A 26,770-nucleotide genomic window follows, 5' to 3' on the forward strand; every position below is an offset into this window, starting at 1 on the left:
TGCTCGACAGCAGTGCTGATAGTGTTTCTAATGGTGAGGGCTGCAATGTGCTAAACGATGTTTTTTCTGGCCTTTCTGGTGTAACACCCTTTTCTATGCCAACAATCGCCGACTTTGGTTTTGTTCCAATGGATTCATCTCTTAGATTCAGCTGCGGTGTGCCGTCTGATAGAAAATTTAAAGTTGTCTAGCTCTGCAAGTAATGACAACATAAACTCAAGGTTCTTAAACAATACAAAAGTTTACTTTTTCATTATACTTGTTGAACTCTATTCGCAGTGTTTAAAGTGTTCCACTTTGCCAGAGGATTGAAAGGTGGGTAGTGTGGTTGCACTTCACAAATCAGGTAAGACCCATTCTCCCCCAAGCTACAGGCATATCTTTGATATCTTTAACCAGTGTAGCCTGTGAACTACTCGAGCACATAATTTATTCAAACTTGGTATCTTTCCTTGAATCATATATTGTTTTTCTCCGTGTCAACGCGGTTTCAAGAACCACTTCACTTGTAAAACGCATTTAGTTTATTTTACTAACGATCTTATTGGAGCTTTTCACAAAAACTTGATAACTGATTACATGCTTTTCGATTACACTAAAGCCTTCGACATTGTATCACACATACTCTACCTCCTAAAAACGAGCAAGCTCAATATAGATCCTAATATCGCAGACTGAATTCAATGCTTTCTGATTAACCGCTTACAGTACGTTCACACTAATGATTATGACTCTCCTCCTGTTCTTCTTAATTCAGGCGCACCAGAAGGATAACTGTGAGTCGGCCTAGTTGGAAAAGATTCATCTTAAAACTTTTTGTGCGCAAACAAACAGGGACGAAGAATAGGAGCAACACAAGGACGAGCGCTCGTCCTTGTGTTGCTCCTATTCTTCGTCCCAGTTTTCCGCACAAAAATTTTAGGATGCGCCAGAAGGATTGGTTTCGGGGTCATTACTTTTTCTTATTTATAATAATGACTTACCTGTCGGTATTAACTCTCACGTTAAACTCATTGCTGGTACCTGTGTGCTCTATGATGCAATAATTAACGAAAACGACATGTCTCTTTTGCAATCCAACATTGACACATTTTATAACTGGTGCGACAAGTGGCTTATGAAGCTAAACACTTCAATATGTAAGGTCATGAGCGTAAAGCATCACAATAAAGCGAATAACAACGATACCGATACTCTTAATAACTCCGTTTTAACCCCCGTTCCTAGTTACCGCTACCTTGGCATGTATTAGTTGGGCCCCGCACCAGAAGTATTTAACCGACAAACTAAAACGCACAAAGAACTTAGCATTGAGATTTATGGGTTCATAATATTCGCGTCAAATGAGTGTTACGAACCTGCGCGTCAGGGCTAACGTTCAACCACTGGCTCAACGTAGAATTGTTTGCGGATTAAAATTTCTATAATTGCTTTATCACGGCACCTATCAAATACCACAAGCGCCATTCAGACTTTCCGCCCGAACGAATCATAATAAATCAATACGCCACCATCCCAGCCATAATAACACTCACAAGTACTCTTTATTCCCACAAGCCATTTGCCATTAGAATATGCTACCCTTTAGAGCCATAAACTGCAACACATTTATTGACAGTATTGAGAATCTGGAATTCCAATGGTGATAAGTAACTGGAGTTACCTGTAATTCATATGCAGCCTCTTGTCGATGCATACTTGCGTTAAACGTTGTTTGTCCTGCTTCACCAACCACTCATTTAGGCAGCGTGTATGTATTTATTGAGTATCTTCATTTTGTGCGTGCTAATGCTCTTTGTTTTGGATACAGTAGTTTCACTTCTCTTTCTTTGCCCTGTATTCCATGTTGTAGCCACTCCTGCATGGGCCCGGCGAAGGGCCGCAGTATTGTGAAATAAATAAAAATAGAATTTAACTCAAACCTCTCATGGAATATACACTTCGAACATCTATATAACAACGCTAATCATATGCTTGGAGTTCTGCGCCGCAATTTTTCCTCCGTTCCCTCCGAGTTACATATTGAATTGTACGCAGCTCTAGTTAGATAAGAAATAGAATATGCTTGTTCTATTTGACACCCATCTAGTTCTGCAATATTCATCGCCCTTGAATCCGTTCAGAACCATGTTGCCCGATATGTGCTCTCGAATTACTCCCGCTACGACAGCATTTCCTTAATGAAAGCTAATTTAGGTCTACCGACACATCGGCCACGCCGCAAGTGCTTCTGCTTAAACCTCTCTCCCGAAATTTTTTACGCAGTCCCAACACAAAAGAACACTTTTTTTCTCCTTCCAGATTATGTATCCTCTCGGATCAATCATAAACTTTAGGTTAACATCCTTTATGATGCACAAACATTAGCCATGGCTCTTTTTTGCCGCAAACAAGCAGTGACTGGAACCACCATCCCGTCTCCTTCGCTGCAATAGAAGACCCTGCCGCCTTCGAAGTTGCGAGTAACAAATAATTGTTCGACACTCTCTCGGTAATAAACTCGCGTCCTGAGAGTATTAAGATAAATAAACAAATAAATTTGTTTACGCGTAGCTATAAGAAATCGCGAGCGCGAAAATTCATCTTATGGCAGCCGACTTATGTGCAAATGCAGCGCTCTCATGCCAGTGTATGTTTGTTCTTGTGCTACTACTTACATATCGTGTATTGCACTACGCTAAAAGTTTCACTGTTTTCGACATAGATTAGAAATCCACATAAAGGAGGGTCAATTATTTTGTTTGACCATGCCGGTAAGAATAAAAAAAAAACATTTCAGTTCCTTACTGGACAAAAGGCACCAATTCCGCCATGTTTTCTTGATTTTTAATAGCATGGTTTAGGTAACCTTCTCGATGCCACAAATAAGCAGTGGAAGATTTGCTGGAGTACAGCAATTTGGTGTTGGTGCACATCATTCATGGTCTTTCGTAGTGTGAGATATTTTATGTCTTTTAATTTGTCATGACATAATAATATCTGCGAGTAAATACGCATCCTTTGCGGTTGCGGTAAATCAAACAGATATACATAGAGGAGCGCCTTTTTCGGCAAATAAAAATACGGGTAGTTCTATTGTGAATGTTTCGAAGTTGTTATCGCTGGAGATTTTGTCAGCATTTCCTAGAACAATCAGGTACTCGAAGCTGGCGAGGTTTGTTCTGTAAAAAAAGACAAATTGCTGCGCATGGTATGCATTGTTCACAAGAAAACCAAACACACACTACGTCAAATGGAGTCCAACAAAAACACTTGGAGGAGAGACAGATACAGAAAAAAAAATCTCTTTGCGTTCCGCACAAAATATGCATTCTTTAATATAACAATGCGATCAATACACTGCTTGTGCTTCAGTAAAGGTAGTACTTCTGGATATCTTCACAGGCATATGCAGAAAGTGTCTTGTAGGATATTACGCTAGTTCAGCATGAAGATCATTCTACCGGCTTTCCTTGTTTTGTATAGCTTCGTTTACAACATCAGTAAGTAGACTAATGCACAGTCCAGTACTTCGTTCCCGGTTTTAACTAGTGCATCAACATCAAACAGCTTTTGCGTAAAAAAAACAGTTATACGAAATTTCGGTTCGCCGGTTATTCGAATTTGAAAAGCGGATAAGGGGAGTGATCAGATTATCGGTTGGCTATTCGGTTATTAGCGTCTGGATATTCGTATAGCTGGATATTCGGATATCCTGGTAGTTTTTCATCTTTACTTTTGCCCAAATTACCTCTCTTTCTATCTTCTGTAAGATTTGTAGCTATTTTTGCAACCCCGCGTGCAAGCCCGACATTCAGTCTGGTTAACCTCCTTACCTTTCGTTTTTAATTTATGTTTCCGAATTGCTCTACTCTCTTAAGTTCTATTGAAGGTTTTCCCCCTTAAGTTATTTCAAGTGCCAGCTATTCTAGCGCAAGCGCCAGTGAAGTTAATTCCAGCGCCACATAATTGATTCTACTTGCCCCGTATTTTAATCCTAACGCCACTAAATTTAATCCAAGAGTAAAGATGCATTTGCCCAGGTTGTTAGAGGAAGTTCAAAACTTTGGTGAAATGTTATAATTTTGCACCGACCAAACATAACTAAAGAGTTTTCATCTACAGCATTGTCGTGTGACTATAAAAATGCCTTGCCTGCGTGATAGATCGTCCAATTAATGCACTGTTGCGGGCATTAAATTACTATCACGAACAGGTCGTGCAAAAAGTAGTTATTTGATGGCTTTGCTAACATCCAGTGAATCAAAGGGGCATGCAGCAACATACTGTTTATTTGTGAAGCTGATAAAACCAGGTTGAAAAGAACGTCACGTAACCTCTCATCACTTTGTTTTCTACAATGCCGGTTATTATGGGTATCAAATGAACGAGCTTCGAACAATCTCTACGATTATATACGTAGCCCATCACAGATAACGTGGAAGAGGGTGTAAAGGGATCTCAGGTAATATTCGCCAGCATATTCCTCATTCCCAACCCTCTTGTCTCGAGAGGAAAAGGCAAGCAGTCAGTTCCAAGCGACCGGCCCTTTACTGTTCGTTGTTGTTGTTGTTGTTGTTGTGGCCTGTGATGCGTGTGGCTCCTACCCAATACTGTTCGTTTCTGCAGCAGCTACCACGCACACTTCATCGTCCTCGGCTTCTAGCGTAACTAGCACATGCATTACCTTTCCCTCCAAAAAAAAGAAGCCAGACTACTTCTCTATGTGACTAGAGGAAAGTTAGTTACCCCCTCCCATAAAACAAAAAGTTGGGGACATGTTAAAAGTCGGAAGACGAAAATAAAAGAAATTAGAACGACACGGACGTGACGACAAGGGCCGCACCACAAATTTCGTGGATTAGAGTCCACAATGATCCACTAGTTATCATCCGAAGACTTGGGAAATGGGCAAAATAAATCCATCTCGACTTGTTCAAAAGGTGGCCAAGCACTGCGTACAGCCTGAAGCAGACCAGCTGGTTTCAGTGCTGGAACTTTGCGACGCTGGAAATCTCGACAACTTCTGACATACCACTTCACGGTTTTTGTAAGTTTTCGCCAGTGGTACTTATGCTTGATCCTTGCCAGAGTACGCGAAACTAAGATGCCAGGACGTCGGTTCGTCGTGGCGTGCGCTTAGAACGTCGTCGCCGACAGGAGCCAGAACAACGAGCAGGAAAACGGTTGCCGTAGGGCGAAAGTTTCGCTTGTGTAGGATGTCGCCGCGTAGGCAGAAAGAGGACAAGGGACGCGCGAACTTCCTTTAAGGTATTCAATCAAGGGTTGGAGCTCGAAATCCGGGCGTTGCTGTTGAGCTAGGTGTAAAGACGGAAGCCTACAAAGAAAACCAGAGTAGTCGTCAGCGTCTAGTGTTGCGGGTTCGACGTGACTCTTTCCCATCTGGTGTTAAGTATGTGTAGTGTGTACTATCGCAGATCTTGTTCGAAGCCCCATGGTTTGATATACATGTCAGCATGATTGGCACTCATACATGTACTAGCGAAACACAGGTGAGGCCGCGTGACAGCGTTTACCACCTTGTTCGAGGTTCGCTACGTGGGTACCACCGCATAGCTTTATCGATTCCAGTTCGTTTGATATCCACTTCGAAATGATTGTAAATTGCCCATGAGCTTGCGAAATTTACGCGATGTTACGTGGCTCTATTCGACATGGTTTGAAGTACGTGAAGTGCGTACCACCATAGTTGTTCGAAGAACGATCGTTTGATATCCATGGCAGTATGGTTGCAAATTAGACATGGGCTATCAAAACATAGGTGAGGCCATGTGAGAGCGTTTTCCACGTGGTTTGACGTTGACTACGTGTGTACCATCGCATATCTTTTCATTTTCTCGTTTGTTTGACATCAATATCGCCATGCATACTATTACCTATGGTCTATCTAAAGTTACGAGGTGTCACGTGACTTATTTCGGAGTGGTACCAAGTACGCTAAGTGAGAACCCTACCGCCACTAAGCAAAAATCAAAATGTACTTCGTGCTGCTTCTCACCTAAGCTCTGTGTATGGTAACGTTATTTTGCAAAACTATAGGCGAGCGCGCAGTAAGCGTTACTATAGGGGACTGGCGCTTCCACAATCTTTCATTAGAAAGTGCGAAGGAATGTGTTTGCGAACAATTCACATGCGCAGGACCAAATCGCAAAGCTTTTACAGCATTAAACATGCGACAAACGTCTATAAGCGCCTACCGCTGCATGTTCAGTTTTGATGGTCATTGTCGCTAGTTCATTTAGATTATGATGGACGGACTCCTCGCTTAGGTATGGATTCTGTGCCCCGGAGATTTTGCAGCACCGACTATCTCCCGCGTTCACTGGCACTCTGATTTGTGAGGGACAGAGCACTTGAGGAGGGGAAGGCTCGGATTTGCATCCTCGCCAGTGGGCCGCTATGTGACCTTTATGTTGTTGTTTGACATTGTTCACATGCATGGGCAGGCAAATGATCAGGCACGGACCAGTCTGTCCATTGTACGAGATACCGCAGGATGATGAATAGGGAGAGAAACAGAACACGTATTTCGCACGATACATACTGATGGTGATGCTTAGCATTGCAATGTGTCCTGCTCAGAATAGGACTCAGTGAGAGCACAGTGCACGCCAAGCGATCAGTTATTTCATGTCGGCTAGCCTTCGAAACCAGTGCATATTGCCTCCAAGAGAGAGATAAAATTTTATTATGTCCCTTATAGGGTCCAGGGGTGGCGGCTATAGGGAAACTAACCCCTCGCTGTCAGTCTCCCCGCGGCGTCGCCTTGTGGGGGGACTGACAGAGGGTATTATCTGCGCTTGGGGTGCTATCAGTCCACTTCTGTAGTTGCGAATGGCCGTTTTTGAATAACTGATGATTCATTGTGGATTGGCAGCAGTGTAGGCCATGGCGATGGCTGTTTCTTCTCCTTTGTGGGGTTGTGTAGTGACTATTGATGCGGCCACGGCGAGGCGGTACTGCGAGTCCACGTCTGCGACGACCGCCATGGCGTTATGTTTTGGGTATTCCGCTGTGTCCGCGTAGGCTACGTCGGCGGCTTCATCGTAGCAATTTTGTAGTTGTTTAGCTCTTTCTGCACGTCACTCCGGATTGTGTTCACGGTGCATATTGCAAGGTACGGGTGGGAGAACTAGCTGAGCGCGAATGTTTGGAGGGATGGGTACTTTTGGTCCGAATTGGGTGGTGTAGGTTATGCCTGGGGTGCCTAGGATATGCCTGCCTGTGGTGGAATTAGCGAGTCATTCGTAGTGGCGGCGCTTCAATAAGGTCATCTATGTTGTTGTGAATGCTCAGGGCGTCCAGTTTCTCTTTAGAGGTAGGCATGGGAAGATGGAGGGCTCGTTTATAGGGCCTCTTGATCGTGATATTAAGTTTTAATTTGTTAGTTGCATTCAGGCCTAAAGTACAGAGCGACATAGATGATCCTGCTCAGGGCGTTGGTGGTTACCAGGCGTATAAGGTTGTTTTCTTTCATACCATCATGTTGATTTGCGATGCGTGCAATTAGGCGAGTGGTTTGGTGTACATGAATATCTAATTGCTTGAGTATCTCCGTGTTTCTGCCGTTTTGTTGGATGCGTAAGCCAAGCATACGAATGCTAGGTGCAGTAGGTATGCGTGTCAGATGCACGTGGAGTTCTATCTCGGGGTGAGGGTCTGGACGTCGACATCCCCAATTATGCTTGTACAGAAGGAGCTCCGATTTCTATGGGGAGTACTCCAGGCCGCGCGGTTCTACGTGTGCAACGACCTTGTTGATGCATACGCTGCGTGAACGACCTCGTTGCAGCGCTGCAGCGTGTCTTGGATGTCCCGTCGCTGCCCCCGGCGACCCACAGGGTGATATCATCTGCGTAGAGTCTATGCTTATGCTTGGGGATGCCAGCTAATGCGGGCGGTTTGACTTTCGTGGTCGTAGCATTCCGCCGCAGCAGCGAGTCGTGGCGGAATCTTTGTACTTGTCGAAGCCTCATTGGGGAACTTGGTGCAATCCCATAGGATGTGCGTCAGGGTGGCCCTCTCCCGCTGGCACACGCGGCACACATCACTCACATATAATTTAGGGTATAGATGAGTCATTAATACTGGGGTGGGTAAAGAACCAGTTTGCAATTGTCTGAACAGCACCGCCTCCGCTCGGCTCAGCCCCGGGGGCGGGGGTGGGAAAGTCCTTCGAGCCAGGCGGTGGAACTTTGGAAGTTCATCGCACGTCGTCATGCGATCCTTGGCACTACACCACGTTGGACGGTCGGTTGCATCGGCGCGGTTGGTTAGCGCTCGCGCCACTGCGTGTGCCGTCTCGTTGTGGTTATCGTGCCTCTCGGACGCATCGTTGGCCGCGTGCGCCGGGAACCACTTAATTCTAACATACCGATTCTGTCGTTTCAGGTCAGCCGAGCACAGAACGCGCACAGCCTCACCACGCACTTTACCCTTTGCATAATTCCGCACTGCACTTCGCGAATCGCACAACACCGTCTGGCACCCGGGGTCGGCAAGGCCAGGGCAATGGCCACCTCCTCCGCCTGACACGCCTCGCGGACCCGTAAGCTCGCCGCTGCCCTCGTCGCGCCGGACGACGCCTCGATGACGATAGCTACGAACGCCGCGCAGTCTCCCTGTATTCTGCCGCATCCACGAACCTTGCGTGCTCGTCCTTGGCGTGAAAGTCGATGAGGGCCTTGGCCCTCGCCGCTCTTCTCTCCTTGTTATACTCCGGGTTCATGTTTCTCGGGATGAGGTCCACCCGAATCCGGCGCCGGGTTCCGTCCGGGACAGAAACGTCGCTACTCGCCACTTCCGCTCCGGGCGTGAAGCCCAAGTATTGAAGTATGCGCCTGCCGGCTTCGGTCATAGAGAGCCGCTCCAGCTGGGCGGTCCGTTGCGCTTCCGCAATTTCGTCGAGGGTATTGTGTACCCCCGGCTCAGGAGCTTGTTGGTGTCGACGGCTTCTTGCACCGTGCTCTCAATGTGACCATCGCTGCCTCCCGGAACCCACAGCGTGATATCATCGGCGTAGATGGTGTGCCGGACGCCCTCGACGCGAGAGAGTCGCTTGGCCACCCCGATCATAACGAGGTTGAATAAGAACTGCGAGTTGACCGAGCCTTGGGGGGTCCCAACACTGCCGAGCCTCTTCTCTGGGAGCCGTAGATCGCCGGCGCAGAGCTCGGTAGGCCGCCCCGTCAGAAAGTCCTTGATGTAATTGTACGTTCTTGCGCCCATCTTGAATCTGGACACCTGGGCTAGGATCGCAGAGTGCTTCACCTTGTCGAAGGCGCTCTGCAGGTCCAGCCCCAGAATGGCCTTGTTGTCTTTCGTTAGGGTGTCATCGTCAATGATATCTTTCTTCAACAGAATCATCGCGTCTTGGGTGCCGAGGGAACGCCGAAACCCGATGATCGTGGTGGGGTATAGTCCCGACTCCTCCAGGTAATCCTGCCACCTACACATGAGGACGTGTTCCAACACCTTGCCCACGCAGGACTGAGCGAGATGGGCCGTAGGTTGTCCGTGTTCGGCGGCTTGCCTGGTTTGAGGATGAGTATGGTCTTGGCAGTCTTCCACTGCTGGGGCAGTGACCCCGCACTCCAGCACTTGTTGTAGTAACCGGTGCGGTTTTCGATGGCCACATCGCTGAGGTTCTTGAGCGCTCTGTTCGAGATGTGATCCGGGGCGGCCGCCGACTAGCTGTTTAGTTCGTGCAGGGCCGCTCGCACCTCCTCGACGCTGATATCGCGGTCGAGCTTCTCGTTGGCTTGACCGCCGTAGTCAGGATGCCTTTCCGTGGAAACATTCGCGATTACTGGTCATGAAGGAAATGAAGCGTTTCACAGTTTTAATCTCACCCTTCGAAATCAACGAATAAATCTGACTGCATTTCATATGGAAGACCACGTCGGCGCACTCGAAAATCATTTTGGAGCAACCTATAAGTTCTTGTACATGTGTATATTTCCAATGGGTTGCGCAATATAAGAGCTTCCGGTTCGACATATTCATGAACGAGTGCGATTCCTCCTCCCAATTTTGTTATTATAGTTATACTACCTACAAGAATTTCTCAAATTACGTTTGGACAGCCTAAGCAGCCGAAGGTTGTGTCCGACATTCCTGACCACACATACTGCTTGAAGTGTGTTCCCTGCAAAGTTATGGCAAGTATGACAAAGCGTACTATACCAAGCCAAACAGCAGATCCCCGCGCTCTGGAACTGAGCCACGCACATCGTAATAGCGTCGCAATACGAAATCGCATTTCAACATTACTCATGGTGATTTAGCGAAATCCCAGAAACGCAGATGCAGAAAAAAGGAAAGCCTAACTAACATTTGTTTAATTAAGAGAGAAAAAATATCAGAAGGGAAGCGTACAGCACGCAAGAGGTGAAAAAGTAGGAGTTCGCGTAAACGGATCCCATGACATGAAATATTTGTAGCCTATATATAAAAATGTGCATTCTAATAACTGCATATGTATAGACAGCTTACGCACATGTTAAGGTATTTGGTCATAGAGAATGTCTTGAATGAGTTTCCTTGTACGCGCAGCTTCACTAAAATAAGAAATTTAGATATCCTCAAGTGCAAAGACACCACCACATCTTGAACTTCACGGTACCTTGGTTCGGATTGCCGTGCTGAACAAATCGTCGAAGCGTCAGGATCTCCCGAAAACAGCTGAATGGGCCGACGATTCGTTATGAACAAGATTTACGTTGCATTTATAGGGCTAAGCTTAGCTTATTATGTAGCATTGCGACGCGAGAGTTTTGGCAAGGTTTCTAATTATTAAAATTAAAGATAAATCTGCTGTGCCTTTGGCAGTTTTAGATCAGATACTTGTGTCAGTTTTTCAGAAAGATCGCCTGGTGCCGAACGATTCGCCGCGAACCAATTTGCGTTCTTTCAGATTTTGTTAAGCAGAACGAAATGGCAATTTGAAGTGGCCTGAATAGCTGGCAGCAAACGTTGGAGAAACATTCAGCGCACGTTTGTGAGCAGTTTTTCTGGCGTTCGTCTCAATGACGCTTAAGGTGATACTTAGCGCTTCTTCCTGGTAAACTTGACGACTTGCGTCACACGTTGTCAGACCTTCTTGTGAGTCTGGTGTTTTGTTAAAAGGACACTAAAGTCATATATTAAGTTAACGCGGACTATTTAAACACGATTCCAGAAAACTCGCAGTTCTTGGTTTGTTCTAAGGTTTCGTTGAGGAAGAAATGGCATGTGAAGAGTGCGGATACGTTTACCGCAATTCAAATCACCTGCCTCCGAGCTGCACGGTGGTGTTGACATGGCATACGCGATCTCCACCTTTTACCGCCATCTCTGAGAGCAAAACGCCGCCCGAATGAGGGCGCTACAGATTTTTGTGCAAAACGCACACGCGCGGCCATGGAGAAACAGAGCCAGAAGACTGCTTTGATTCACCGCTGCAGTGGCTTTTGTTCAAGTGGCGTGGACCATTCAGCATCCCGCGACATCACATAGACGTGCAAATTTCAGCTACTTGCATTTTGTGGGAGTTTCGCGAGTCAGTAAAACCAGCGTAAGACTGCGTGATAACGAAACCTCTGAAATGCGAAGGTGCGGGTGGTGCAGAATCGAACGATGACGAGACATTTCGACCACCCGAGTCATTGTCAAGGCTAACATCAATGAGGTTTGCTTTTGACACATCGCAAAGAACTTAACAGGTAGTATGTTATTCCATCCCATAACTGAATGCAATAATCTTCGGCCACTATTGCAGAGTCACGTGCGTGCCCAGCTCGAGTTTATCTGCAACATGAGCCATTGCGAGTGCATCTAAGGCTACTGACTAGACACAGGAACCATCCACTCGCGAACGTCGCAAGCGTACGGAGTGTGTCCGCCTACTCAGAAGCCGTGTTGTTGCAGCAAGACTTATTGCCGTCGCACTTCGAACCGTATGACATACCCGAAGTTCCACTGTGGATGACGGCGAAGCCCACGGTGAGATTCTCAATCCCTGGAATAACGAAGAACTCGAAGATGCCGCTTGCTGGGCTCAAGCATTTTGCGCTATCATACATTGCTTACATATATGGATATTACGAACATGTTTTTACAGATGGTTCTGTGACACAGACCTCTTCCGCGGCGGCCTACACGGTGCCAGGAATGGGGATCGCACAACGGTTCAAGATAGGACACAGGATGTCGTCTACAGCAGCTGAATTGACCGGAGTTCGAGAAGCAGTTCGCTGCATACTGCAACAGACTCTCGAGAAGTGGACAGTGTTCTGTGACTCAAAACCAGCACTGCAACTCATCAGTAATTATATGAGTGACAGAACCGCATATAGTCCTCTGGTTTATGACATCATGTCTCTGCTTGATGAGGTGTCTCATTCCGGGCATACCATTGTGCTGCAGTGGATTCCTGGCCATTGTGTAATAGCTGGTAACGAACAGGCTGACGCGGAAGCAAAAAAAGCGCACACTGACGGAACCATTATAAAAATTGATTTCCCCGGTATGACATTAACGCCTTGCTCCATACCCCCGTTAAAACTTCTGCGGCGCGACATTGGCACATCCCCGAACATCGACAAGAGGGCCTCCATAGATTTGACGCTGGATTACAATTCCGGCTTCCACTTCGGTTGCGCAGAAGCCAGGAAACACTCATTCATCGATTACGCCTGGGTGTGGCATACACCCACCGATTGCTTCACAAGATTGGACAAGCACGGGACCCTGAATGTAGCGTCTGTCACACTCTCGAGACAATAGCTCACGTACTTTGCGTTTGCCCTCAATATGTGGCCGAACGAAGAAAACTCAAATCTACAGTTGACAGCTTGGACTCCCACCCCTTTTCAGAAGAAAAGCTTTTTGGCGCATGGAGGAGTGTTCACTGTGCGCAAAGTGCCATAAGATCACTTTTGAACTTTTTATGTGAGACTGGTTTAGACGATCGCATCTAGAAGCTGTGAGAGGTGCAGTCAGCGTGAAATGTTTTTTACGCAATAACTTTTTGTGACAAGATTACTATTTCTATGGACAAGATTACTCTTACGTGTATTGCGCCTACAGTGCGCACCCGCATATTGGACAACGTGTATACAGTATCTCATTGTAGCAAAACATAATCACCCGCAACCTACCTTTCCCTGTATTTTCTACTTCGCCTTTCCCCAGTGAGGAGTAGCAGGCTAGAGACACGCTCTCCAGGCCGACCTCTCCTCTTTTCTCTTCATTAAAATCTACTACTCGTCCTCTTCCTCCTCTTCATAACGAGAAGTTGAATACTAGCGACAGAAATAAAATCAGGAGTACCTTCCTCATCGAGCTAGTACTTCAGTGCCCCTCGTGAGCTGCAAATCGTGTCCCGCTAATGCCTCAATTTCTCGATTAGTTAAACATTGTTCTTGAAAATACTGATACCTTACCCGTCGTCAAACATTGATCTATCACTTTATATTGACTTAACATTTGCTTTCTCTGTCCCTCTAAGTGCATTTGGCAGCAGAAAAATAGGTCATACGCTTCCCATAGACTTGTGGAAAGTTGTTACACATTTGCTTTAGCATTCTTGGGATATTTCTTTTCTAGAGTCATGTTTATGTACATACACGACATATTATATTGATGTGGCTCTTTTTGAGGATGGCGAACACCAGCATCCTTCAACCAGTTTGAGAGCCAAGGAAGCCTACTACAACGAGGTTTTTACATCGGTAAGATTCATCTCCCGAACTGCGGTACTGATGCTTTTAAAATGTTGAACACGAAATTATTCCAAGAAAGCAGTTTGCCCAGAAGTATGCCTATAGATACCACTTGAATCCTAACAGAAACTTCAGCCTGTTTTGCAATTTTGCCCGCTTTTTCTGCGTAATTTATGAAATTGGTGAACACTTGCTGAACAGTGATCTCTTAATATTTTCAACTACATTTTGCATACATACTGGTAAGCGAACGTTACGCTCGAAATCGTTATCTTTACGATCATAAAAACGTGATAAATACTAGTGTCAATGTGGAAGATGAGAAAGAACAAGACTGTACATAAAGATTTTGAAACACACATCTGTGTTCACGAAATTGGAAAATGTAAAGCTGTCGCTCGAATTTTTAACCACATAAACGCCATACCTATGCAGAAACTTAGAACCTTGCTTCAAGATAAAGTAGCAGGTGTAACTGACAATGTTCTTTCTATAACCAGAGCGCCAATGAAAATTCGGCAGTCTGTAACATCGCAAAGGCACCTTTCGACAAAGGTACCATCGGACATTATTGCCTAGGGCCACAGAAGTCAGTGTGAGGATGTTACAATCTCAAAGGTGTATTTGATCAAAAATGCAATGCAACATGGCTGCCGACCGAAAGCAAATGTGGGTATACAAGCCAAAGGCAGAAATACATGATTTACTGATTTCCTGAGTGATGGCTTCAGAAAATTTGCGTTGGAAAATGCTACTTTCCTCACATGTCTGCTTTTTATTTTTTGTCATTCATTTATTTCTTCATTTATTATACCTTCAAGACCACAAGGTATTACAGAGGGGAGTGGGGTAAAAAAAGGTTACATAACAAAGAAAGCAAAGAAGGCAGCAATTGATGTAGTCAAAGACATGCGAAACCCGAGGCGATGGTGTTGATTATGGACGTACGAAATTGTGCCTGGTCTTCAATTGCAATCAACGCGGCGGGAAGGTGGTTCCATTCTTGACACGTCCTGGGAAAAAAGACTCATGACAGGCTGTAGTGCGACAATGCAAAACTCCAACTTTGTGATGATGATCAATGAGAGGAGAAATGTAGGTTGGGGATGAAATAAGATTATCGCGCAGATATGAATTATGGAAGTATACTTCATGAAACAAAGCCAGGCGAGTGCATTTGCGACCAGCAGGAAGTGGTGGAAGTTGGAGGATGTTTTTCTTAGAAGTTATGCTAGCCGTGCGGTTATAATTGCTTAGGATGAAACGCGAGACATTATTTGGAGCACGTTCGAGAGACTGGATTAGTGTCTCAGCGTATGGGTCCCGAATGGACGAAGCGTATTCCATTTTACTCCTAATTAGCGTCTTGTACAAAATTAACTTTATAGATGACGGAGCGGAAGAGAAGTTTCGGCGGATATAACCTAACTTGCGATTACTTTTATTGATTACGCTGTCAATGTGCAAAGACCAGGAAAGAGTAGAGGTAAAATGGACACCTAGGTATTTGTAGGATGTAACTGCTGCCATGGCAGTATTGCTAAGGTAATAGGTCGGAAGAGGAAGTTCACGGCGGGTTGCACGCATGGTTTTGCACTTAGATGTGTTTAGTTTCATTAACCACAAGCTGCACCAGTTACAGACAGCGTTAATGTCATTTTGCAGAATGTTAGCATCATCGGCGTCTGAAGTTTCACGAAGAATAACGCAATCGTCGGCAAAGAGATAAATGTTAGAAGGATTTTCAATGCGTAAGTGGTTAATATAAATTAAAGATAGGATAAGGCCTAACAGTGAACCTTGAGGAACGCCAGATTCAACAGGGCTAAATGTAGGGAAGTGGTTATTAAATGCAACGAACTGGGATCGATTAAGAAGAAAGTGCTCTAGGCACGCAAACAGATTAGGGTCAAGATTTAGTTTACTAAGCTTATAAATGTGTAGTTTGTGACATACCTTGTCGAAAGCCTTTGCAAAGTCGAAGAAAACACAGTCTGCGCATGAACCTTTATCAAGAATAAGATGAAGTTCATGAATGAACGAAAGCAGTTGTATTTCACAAGACAAATGTTTGCAGATACCGTGTTGTGCGCATGTGAAGAATGAGTTGTCATCCAAGTGCTTAACTAAATGAGAAAACAAGATACGTTCGAGTACTTTGCAAGGAATGCTAGTGAGGGAAATGGGGCGGTAGTTATGAGGTGAGCATCTGTTGCCGGACTAGTGAAGTGGAACCACCTTCCCAATTTTCCAGTCTGCAGGGAGCTGATGGGTGTCCAAAGAGTGCTGGAATATTTTTGAAAGTAATAAAGATGAGTAAGCAGAAGTGTTTTTCAAAACCTTTGCGGTAACCAGGTCTGGGCCAGGGCTTAGCGACATCTTTATATGTTTAAATTCAGATTCTACCCCAAGTGGCTCGATCCTAATAAAATCCATGGCCGGGTAATTGCAGCTATTTAGGGTGGGAAACACAGGATGAGGACATAGAACAATATTACTGCAGGATACGGAGTTTAGGGTTCGCGGACATTCAGCGTCGGGTATTTTTGATCCACTAGAATCAGCTAAGGTTATTGTATTATCTTTGGAAAGGTTTAGGATGCGCCAAAATTTTTTCGGGTCATCTGTAAGTATTGTAGGCAAAGTGTGTTCTTGAAACATACTTTTAGCAAGTTTTTTAGCTGCTATGTAAGCTTAGTTGGCGTCCTTGTAAGCGTCGCACTTAGTTGCCAAGCGACTTTTTTTGCGTTGCGGTACAGGCGCTTTAGACGATTGCAAAGCCTCTTCAGGTGGGAATTAAACTAAGGTGCCTTAGAATTCGACGATATAATACGCGACGGAATAAACTTATCAGTTAGTTCATGTACTTTGTTTCTGAATATGATCCAGTTATTGTCTACCGTGCGATCATCGAAGTTAATTAAAAAGAGGTCAAGGAAGTTAGATAATTCCAAGTTTATATTGTTAAAGTTTGCCTTGTCGTAGTCATATATTAACTTTTTTTAACAGCCGGCTTTGACAGAGGAGACGTAACGTTAAGTGAAAGAACTAGATGGTCGCTTACACCAGGTATACATGAAACATTCGGAATAAGGTCAGGATGAGAGCATAATATCAAGTCTAAGATCATGGCAGTACCCTTTGAAATTCTTGTTGCTTCAGATACTAGTTAAGTTAAAGAAAATAAAAAACAAAGATCAAGAAATTCATTAAACTTTGAAGAATATGGATAACAAGTAGGTGGATCAGCATTCAAATTTCTATTCGGGAAGTTAAAGTCCCTCATTAATATACCAGGTGCTTTTGGATGCAGCACAAACAGTGTGTGTAGTGCGTCATGAAGTTCGGCAGTGAAAGAAGACGGGTAAGAGGGAGGGCGGTAACAAACACCGAAAATAAATTTTCGATGGCCTAGGTCAACGCAGGCGCACAATACTTGTAGGTTACTTTCAAAGTAACGTGATGAAAAGGGAAAAATTTCGAAATAGCAAGCAGTGCACCTCCACCGTTGCCAGCCATGCGATCACAACGGAAGGTATAAAAGCGGGATACGTCAAAAATTTCACAGTCGTACACCTGTGGATGCAGCCACGTTTGAGTTAGAGCGATTATACCGGCACCGCAGTTGTCGACGAGAGAGTTAATTGGTCCGCGCTTGTTAATCACACTTCTTACATTAGCAAGAAGCACTGGGACATGTGCTTATGAAACGACGCAACTACCCCTCGCGTGTTCCTACGTAGCAAAGGGACTGCCTGAACTGACAGCTGTGGCTGCACCATCAGGCAGTGCGTGCTTGATTTGCTTGACGCAGTCACTCGTTGGGTCGTACAGGAAGGATTGCCTACCAATGAAAAAGCTTAATAAACCATATCTGAAACGGGGGAGAATTGGGCTGGCGCTTACCAAATTGCATGAGCTTTTTCCTTGCGTGCCTTGTAGCTGGCGAGAAATCCTCAGAAACAAGAATGTTGTTACCTTTCAGCTTGCTCCGCGAGGAAAGTATGGTTTCCTTGACCTTAAAGTTGGTTAATTTCATTATGACGTGGCGGCACTTCCCGTCTGAAATTGATCCGATACCATGCGCCCGTTCAACCGACTTCGGTGGCAGATCATGTTCCATCGCAGACGACAAGGCAGCGATTGTTTTCTGTTCGGTCTGATGCCATGATTCACGAGAGTCAGGTATGCCATAAAAAATAGGTTGTTACCCCTTGTTCTGCCCTCCAGATCATCTAGATGAGCTATAAGGGCGACCTGCTGTTTTTCCAGGCTTCCCGCTGATTGTTGCACTTGGACCAAATCACCAGAGACTTTGTGAAGCCTTTCGGATTTCTTTTCCAGCGATTCCAGGTGGCGGTAAATGTCAGTTAGCTTGCTTTCAATAACTTGTTGGCTTGTTTTGACGTCCTTCACGTCCTTTTTTAACTCAGGCTGGCCTTTGGCAAGCTCACCTGTTGTTTTCTTTGTCTTTTGGCGTTTGTAGGACAGAACTAATTCCATCGGTCTGAAGTTTATTAGCACTATTAGAAGCAACGACATATTGGCTTGATTTTTGTGGTATTGGAGGCCCTGGGTTTTCCTCGACATCGCCACATTTTAACAGCAGCAGGCTCATATTAATGCAATCGCACACACTGTCAAAGAAAACAAGGGGGCAGGGGAGCAGCAATAGGGAGCGATTATCACTCCGTCAAGCGTGCAAAGCCAAATTGTTACGCACCTGAGGAGCGAAGAAATGATGCATATGAAGCATACTGTCATAAGCGCTGCTCCACTGCCCACTAAAGTGGTAGACCATCCGCGCATTGCTTTTGAAGAAGCCGGGCATGGGCGTTTCTTCCGGTGTAGTCGTCCCAGAAGCGAAGAGCTTCCTGTCCAGCAGCCAACTGTGAGAAGGCGGCTCGTAGGTCTCAGCACGTGTGCTGTCGACGAAAACACGTTGGCCATGATCAGCAACCGCGCAAGCGCCACCCTGAGGGTAGATATGCAGGGGCGCAGACGGTGAAAGAATCGCCAGGATCAGCAATACCTGAGGAGGGAAGAAATGATGCATATGAAGCATACTGACATAAGGGCTGCTCCACTGCCCACTCTTAATTTCCCACTCTTAATCTTAATTTATACTGCGACAAAACTAGTTGAATAACGGAGCAGTCATAATGACCCGTGTAATGATGTGAACCTAGCAGAGGTTCACACGGCTTTGTTCGTATATAGGCGGAAGACGACGAGAAAGTGACAAGAATCGCACCGGCAGAGTTTTGACGCCTTTCCGCGGACGACGTGGAAAAAAAGACTGGTTCACAGGCACTGTGGGAATCGATGTAAGCGACTATTTGTATGCTGTTTGGTTTTTGTGAGATTTGTAATAAGTAATGTTGGCGGCTAATGTGTAATTTCTTCGGCACTTAGTCCAAGAACGACAGAAAGCCGAGCTTGTTGGTAAAGATTCAATATGCAAAAAAGGTGAGGCATGCAGACAGGACACAAGAGGAGCAGCATTCGTGTTGTTCACTTCTCTTATCTGGTGTCCTGTTTTTTGCATAATGAGCTTAGTCCAACACGCGTGTGGTGAGTTGAGTTGAACACTCAGGGAGATGTGTTTGCTTGGGGTGGTATTGTGCGTCATGGTTCATAATCTCTGAGTGCATCATTTTATGCACTTGCTCAAAGGCATTAGTCAGAAGCCTCTTGCACTTTAGACCGAGATTCTTCATTAGCTATATTGGCATTTCATCGGTTATTATGGCGGTGTCGTTAGGGTTATATGCTGCTAATTTTTTTCAGTAAATGCTTTATATGACGAATTGTAACCTTCGAGGCTTCTCTGTTAATACGGAATGGACGGATGAAAGCGCCAGCGGGTGGTGTTTATGGGAACCATAGAGGCAAGTGTGCCAAGACCACCAAACCGTACCTTGAAAGCCGGGAGAAGAGGCAAAGAAAGCTTCTTTTAAACACGTGAACATGCACGGGCGAGGATTTGGGGGGGGGGAGGGAGTGTAGACGCTGAAACTAGCAGGCGTGGTGGGAACAACAAGATGGTGTCGAAGGCACTAAAGTAGCCGCCTGGCCGGTTCATGGCTCAACGTCGCTGCAGGCTCGCACATGCACACAGAAATTATCATCAGCTTCTTCCCACCACACGCCGCTGGCGAACGTCGCCAGTGCGGCCAATCCGCATCCACCAAGCGTCTCCAGCGTCGTTCATGAGCTCTGGTTGGCACACACCAAAAGCGCATCCAAACGTTGCCCGTCTGCCTTCAGCCCGGCGCGCTACACCGGCGTCGACCGTCTCTAACGCTTGCAACTACATAAACGTCGAGCACGGCTGTCGGTGTCTCCGCAAGTAGCGTAATATTTCTCGCTATTTGTCTCATGATCTGGTCGCCGCATTGTTAACAATTGTATGGGCTTTCAAATTGCCTTCTGAAAGCATAGACTTGTCCTTGGTGCCTTATATTTCGTTGTTTATTTAAGCGAGTATATGCTTTTGTTTGCTGTGCGTGCGTGCAAATGACCTCGTCCTTCCGGATTGCGAGCGCTCGTGGAAAATTTGTAAACAACAAATGCGTAGCTTAGTGATAGTGCTCAACTGATAAGACAGTAAATTTTTGTGTACTGGGTGGCTCGACGCACGTATTCATAAAGTAGGTACACCATAAAGGTACATAAAATGTACATAAAGTAATACACTTGTACACCGTCACTAAACAAATTGACTCGTTTAATAATGCTGCGAAAGAAAACAGCACGCAAGGCAGTAATTTATAGCACAGGGAAGAAAATATACATGGAAATAATGGGGAACATTAAGAATATAACTTATAGGAGGAACTATATACTGTTGTAACAAACACGTTTCATATATGATAGTGCAAGCTATTCATTGCTACTCAAGGAGTTATACAAGCATCCCAGACTAAATATTGTACACAAATTGCCAAGTATATAAGTTTAGACACATTATTCCGAAGAAATCTCCCATGGACACGTTAAAATACAAGCAAAATCCGGCATTGAATACATCCTTGAATGTACTTATGCAAGTATCTCAAAGCTTGCACCATACATCGCCAATTTAATTTTCTCGACTTGTGCACGACAGCAACTCGAACGTACGGCGATATTAGAAACGATACTTTTATCTATCGGGTGCTTTATAAACAAATCTGTGTTGAGCTTCTCCGGTGTTGTGGTGAAGAAGAATGCGAATGCATTTCTACATTACTCAACAATCTACAAGTTGGTACATGACGTGGTTTTACAACGAAGGTGTTATAGGGACTAGAAGCATTCAAAAATTTGATATTCTTGTTTTCAGGGTTTAATACAAGAATATCTGCCACGAACTGTGGACTTTGTGAAACATATTGAATGTTCGCAACGATATGGAAGCTATTTCGGAAGTGGGTGTGCTCTTAGGGCCTAAATCAACATTGCCGAGCGAATGAAATTTTCTTAGTCAAGGTGGTGCTTTTGTGCTTATTCTGTATTTCTTGTTCATGCTCCATACTTCTTCAAACAAATGTAGCTACTAAATCTTCATTCTCACACACATGAAACCTTTGACAGTAAGAGAAAAGGATTAGCTCGTGCAAAAGAAAGAAAAACGAAATGCGTCGATTGAGGGCACATGGCACTGGAGTTCTTCGTCTTCATCCTGGAATAAACAGCGGCGTAGGACGCGCTGCTCTCGGTTCTTCGGGTGTATTGTCCTTCACCATACTTGAAGCCTGGTCGGCCGGACAACGAGCTCCTCGGTGTCTAATGCCAAAACTGGGGTCCAACCACGCACTTTTAAATTCACAGAAAACGAAATTTGGCGGAGAGGACCGGCTTGGTTATCAAGAAGCGAAGCACGAGGACTCGGTTGCCATTCTGACTATAAAACAAGGAGTCAGAAGTACCCACCGTTAAGCTCTATGCTTCGGCTGCATCGGTACAGCCTGTTTTCCACTTGCCAAGACATGGTCCTTGGCTGCGGGTGTTAGGCGTCTCAGCATGCATGCTAAGGTTTTTCGCAGCCTGCAGCGGCCTGCCTGCCCCTATAGAAGACCTAAGGTCGGAGGAGCTTGCCGCTGCTGTAAACTATCGCATTTAATTACCAAAAAAACAGCCATTAGCCCTTGGATTGTTAGACTTCCAGGCAAGACGAGACCTCCGCGCCAAGTCAACAATCGAATCTTTCTTGCGAAGGAGCTTGTTTCGCATCGGATCAAAATCAGAGTTGGGAACGTCGTCGACCAGGATGGCCTCACGCACCCAGGACCTGCTCCCCTGTGATAACCTCGGCATTGAACTTACCGGCAGATGCTCGCACCGGATACTGCTTCCCGCGGAAGTCACAACGAACATCGCTGAACTCCGAGAGGGCTTATTGCTGACGAAGATGAAGCAGTAGGTCGAAGTAGTTATCGCATGATGTACCTGGTTCGCCTATTTATGGAGCAAAACCCGCAACGGCTCCAACGGTGGCGCTACCTGCTGTCCGTGTGAATGTTTCAAAACCGTTTGACATTGATGGTGTTAATTTTCCTTAACCAGTATACCTGAAAAGGAAGGCTTAGCAGAAATCCTATACCGTGTTGTTCGCTTGCTCGGTAGCTCGTAATACTTGCATAGAGCTTGTTTCGCACTCAACAGCCACCAGTTTTTTAGAGGCTTTCCGGCATTTTGTTGCACGTCGTGGATTTCCTGTGGTGATTTACTGTGACAGTGCTATGTGCTTCAGGTATGATTCTCGCGAACTTCAAGCTGCGTATGGCACTGTTCGGGGAAGGTTGGCAATTACTTGTCAGCTCATTGGTGGGGTGGATATTCTGAGCCCATGCTACGATCAGTAAAAGGCAGTTTGTGGAAGGCTCTAGGAATATTACCTCTAGATGATCATCACATGTGCATAGTCCGCACAAAAATTGAAGCGATCATAAACAGTCGACAACAGACGCATTGATATGCTGCACCAGAGTAACCGAAAGTTTTACAGCTGCCCATTTCATGCATGGAAAGGAAATGATGGTATTCGCAGAGTTACACTCTGTACACGTAGTGCCTAGTTCTCACATAGAGTTCCTTAAAACAAGGATACAGCGTCAAGAGATGCAAAAAGACTTCAGAAATTGCTGGTGCATAAAATATATATTTTTCCTAAGAAGCGCACGTAGTAGGCCAGTGTCAGGCATCACTAACACTGCTGAAGCAATACTATCATAGCGCTCGACGAATCCGTGCCCATACTGTGAAAGAAACTCGCATTTGTGTCGAAGAACATCACGAGAAACGACAGAATTGAGCGCGCCTGTGGCCTAAAGCTAGGAAACGGCGAAGCGATCACGCCACCTTTATTCTTCTATGCTTTCTATACGCAACGTTATATACGTTTATGCTTTCTACAAATGCACCCGTAACACTTCGTGGCTCGGGTGTGTTCATAAGAGCAAAGAAATAGCCCACGCAAAGAGAAATAAATTGAAGTGCGGTGATCGAGGCCGCGTACCACGGGAGTTCTTCGTCTTCTTTCTGGAATAAATGGCGGCATACGACTCCCTCCTCTCGGCTCTTCCGGTGTATAGTACGTGTAGTGGTTCGTTGCAGCGCAATAGAAGACAAGGACACAAGACGGTATAAAGATGACGACACAGTGCCATGTCGTCGTCTTTATACCTTCTTGTGTCCTTGCCTGCAATTGCGCTTTACCGAATCACTATGGATCCCTACCAACTGGCCCAACGTGCCGTTTCGATGCAGTATAGTACTTGACCGTACATGAAACCTGGTAAACCGAACAATGACGTCCTCGAACTTTGGAACACTCAAGGGGATCTTCCCCAAACCTCACATCAACATAACGGCTGATTTCATATTTAAGGTACTAAGTGCCACACTACGGGCTACCTCCACTGAAAGATTCTATTGGGTATGCAATTGAAATGTGTTCAAAATAATTATTCGATACTCGTGTTTTCCCAGTTTTCATGCGTTTCAGTTATCTTGTGTAGTGGATTTAGTTCTCCTTGTCCCATGTGTGAATTACATTTTGCAGGTGCATTATATTTCTATATAACAAATAATGAATAATAATTAGATGTAGGTGATTTACAGCCATTCAAGTAAATATCTCAATATTGCAGAAGATGAACAATCATTTGCAGCATCAGTGCCATTATCCTCAATGTTTTCAAGAATCCAAAATCAACTGACGAACGCCCAAACTTCATGTTTGGGTAAAATGTGAAGAACGCTATGTCCTATTTTTGAAAAGAAGTTCGCGTTCCCGGCCGAATTACAGGCAGCGTAAGGAATCGTCAAGCGGTCGTAACAGTTTGTATTTTCTAATTCTACATAATATGTCTCGCGCGTATTTGTTGTTTGCTTGGTAAATTGAACGTTGCTTCTCCTGCATATTGCACAAAAATAAGCGGCATGTCATGTGTAATGACGATAGCATTAGGTTTGTGGTGGTTGCTGACTGTATCATGGAGGTTCCGCTTGTGGCGTCACCGTGCCTGCGACCGTCAAATTAGCGCGAGTGAAGCCGATGAGACAGCCTATGTATAAGTGATGAGTGAGGCGGCCCCGAACGTAAAGCGGAAGGCTTGCCGGAACGTACAAGAAAGATGGCAGCCGACCGCAGCAGAGCCCCTTAAGTGCTTAAGGCTATGCAAGTGCTTAAGTTTAGGCTATGTAAGTGCGAGTGCTTAAGATTAGCTCAGTGAATTCCTTGGAAAGAGACGTTGTGCAGCTGCTTTTTAGCTAGGGAGAAGACTCACGAACCTATAAGAGGTCTGATGCTGGAGTTGGTGCGTGATGACGATTGGCACAAGTGGCGCAGGCGGAGTGGCGCGACAAGACGCTGAATGACATGACGATTCAAATTCCAAGAGAGGTTGTTACTGAGCGCTCTAGGTGACATAATGAGCAAGGACGACTGCCCAAGAGTCGTCGTAGAGTCAGGGCTGGGGGGTGGCAACCGGATCCCGCAACGCAGCCGGAGCTTGGAACTTTGTTGAAAAAAAAGCGGCTGTCGAGATAAATAAACTAAATGTCCTACACTTCCATGTAGAATTCCCTAACACTATACAGTTGCTTGACATCTGCCGGACTGCATGAGGCAACGTCACTCACCTTGGTATAGTCGGTTCGCTGACGCTGGCATGGCAGGGCTCGGTCATCCCGGTCACCAATGGGAGGGAGACGGCGCAAAGAGATAGCCGCCGTAGCCATGGTTTTCTTACGCCTACCAGCCATTGTTCCGCGGTATCTCGGAAGTCGTCGACACCGTTGCCGCATGGGCCGAGCGCGCTAGCGTGTTCTCTTCTTGCGCCATCTCCACGTGAGGCCATCTCCTTCGCCTGCTTAAGAGGTGATAGTCGCGCCGCTGCATGGGAAACCTTAATTCGATCAGTATGCAGTGTTAAATACGTGTGCATCATATAGCGCTTTCATGAACACGTAGGAATGCCTGAATGCATTATTTCGCCAGTAATAGCGATCTTTCATAGTGTCCCCAGAGAACTGTGCCCTAGAGAAAACATACTTGATAAAAATGGGGCACACACTAATGCATATGTGCAGGGAATGTTCTCACTTTTTGGTTATTTATGGTCTGAACAATCAACTACGTATTCAAGTAGTACAGAGCTTTGTGGCTGAGTTTAGCAAACGGTGCAGAATTTAGCACACAGCTCTTGCATAACTAAATGGTCAACTCGACATACTTAGCAAAAATAGTGTGACCACTAAGGAAAACTTGCGTGGAAAGGTAAGTGCGCATGGCTTCTATGTAGATTTTACATCAAAGTGATTCAACTAGCGTTGGAAAGTGTCATGCGACCACTGTTGCCTATGTTCTCGTATCGCCTGAGACAGCTTTGCGTTATACCTAGTTTATGTTTGGCAAACTAGGTATGTCTAACACCTTGAGCACAGCATTGCCACCTGCAGCATTGGGTACCGTGCAAGAGACAAGGCAGGCGAGGACAACACAAAACAAGTGTGAGTGCTAGCCAGCCTGCTCGGCAGACCCATCCCACCGACGTGTTTGTCCGAAGCCAGTGCCTGTGTTTTTCCTTCCACTCTAGCTCGTCTACGCCTTTTTACGCAGTTTTTGTTAATACGAAACCACACCAACTCACCCAGCTCTCAGTTTTGACGCTCTCAAGAAGGATTACTGTTCCTCTTCAAGATATGCGACAAGGTCGTGGAGGTGCTGGGTAACTGTCTTTCATGCCGCGTACCTCCTTCTGGGTTAAGAACCACCAGCCTAGCCCCAGTCTACACTTCCGTTCATCACACCTGGCACAGAAACTGGGGACAGCCTCCGGAAGATGACGTGGTAATTCAAACCACTTCAATTAGTATTCCAAAGTGCACTGATGATTCGGTGCAAAACGCATAGTCCACGAGTTCCGAAGTCGTTAGATGGCAACATGTTTGAAGATGACGAAGGCTCGAGTGCCGACTTCGAAGACGTGGATAAATACAACGAAGGAAACAACGTGAACAAAGTGAGAAATTTGCACATTTGTCAGAAGAACGGCACACTGATATGGTCCCAAGACCATGAGGAGCAACTGACGTGGTGCAGTGTGTTTTGCCGTCGGCTACTCGACACTTACACTAGTGCTAATCACCGTGAACGAGACGAACGGGCATTGCCAATTGACCACTTCCCAGCGAAAGTGTAACCATGTATGTCAAAGATAGGGCAGGCCTCTGCATGCGAGCACACCGAGGAATGACAGGGGACCAGAAGTTGCGTCACCCAACGCTAGGAGTGAAGGGGCAGCTCTCCGGTGGTGTTGCGTGGTACCCTCCGAAGAATGTCATTGAATTTATATCGTAAGTCATAAATATAGAGAAAATGTTTCAGCACGAATGAAACTTCCGCTAGCGGTAAGTGAACGCCGCATCCATTACCAGTATATTTGTGGCCACCGGGAGCAACAATGACTGCATTCGAGAAATCTGCACAGTTGTGTGCGATAAGATACATAAAGTTTATGGCACGTCACTACGTACGGAGAGCTGTATTGCAAGTGTTATAAAATATGACGTGCATC

The 26,770-nt window shown here is 45.5% G+C and overlaps 1 protein-coding gene across 1 annotated transcript in view; it reads left to right on the forward strand.

Moving 5' to 3' along the window:
* The first annotated feature begins 3,327 nt into the window (after positions 1 to 3,327).
* Positions 3,328 to 26,770, forward strand: part of LOC142589014 (uncharacterized) — a 145,203-nt gene continuing 121,760 nt past the window's right edge. Inside the window, exons 1-2 of the mRNA XM_075700808.1 lie at positions 3,328 to 3,482; positions 13,588 to 13,712. Coding sequence (XP_075556923.1) covers positions 3,428 to 3,482; positions 13,588 to 13,712 — 180 coding nt within the window. The 5' untranslated portion in view covers positions 3,328 to 3,427. The remainder of the gene's footprint in view (positions 3,483 to 13,587; positions 13,713 to 26,770) is intronic.

This window comes from Dermacentor variabilis, chromosome 7, assembly GCF_050947875.1.
Source record: "Dermacentor variabilis isolate Ectoservices chromosome 7, ASM5094787v1, whole genome shotgun sequence".
NCBI classification, from domain to species: domain Eukaryota; kingdom Metazoa; phylum Arthropoda; class Arachnida; order Ixodida; family Ixodidae; genus Dermacentor; species Dermacentor variabilis.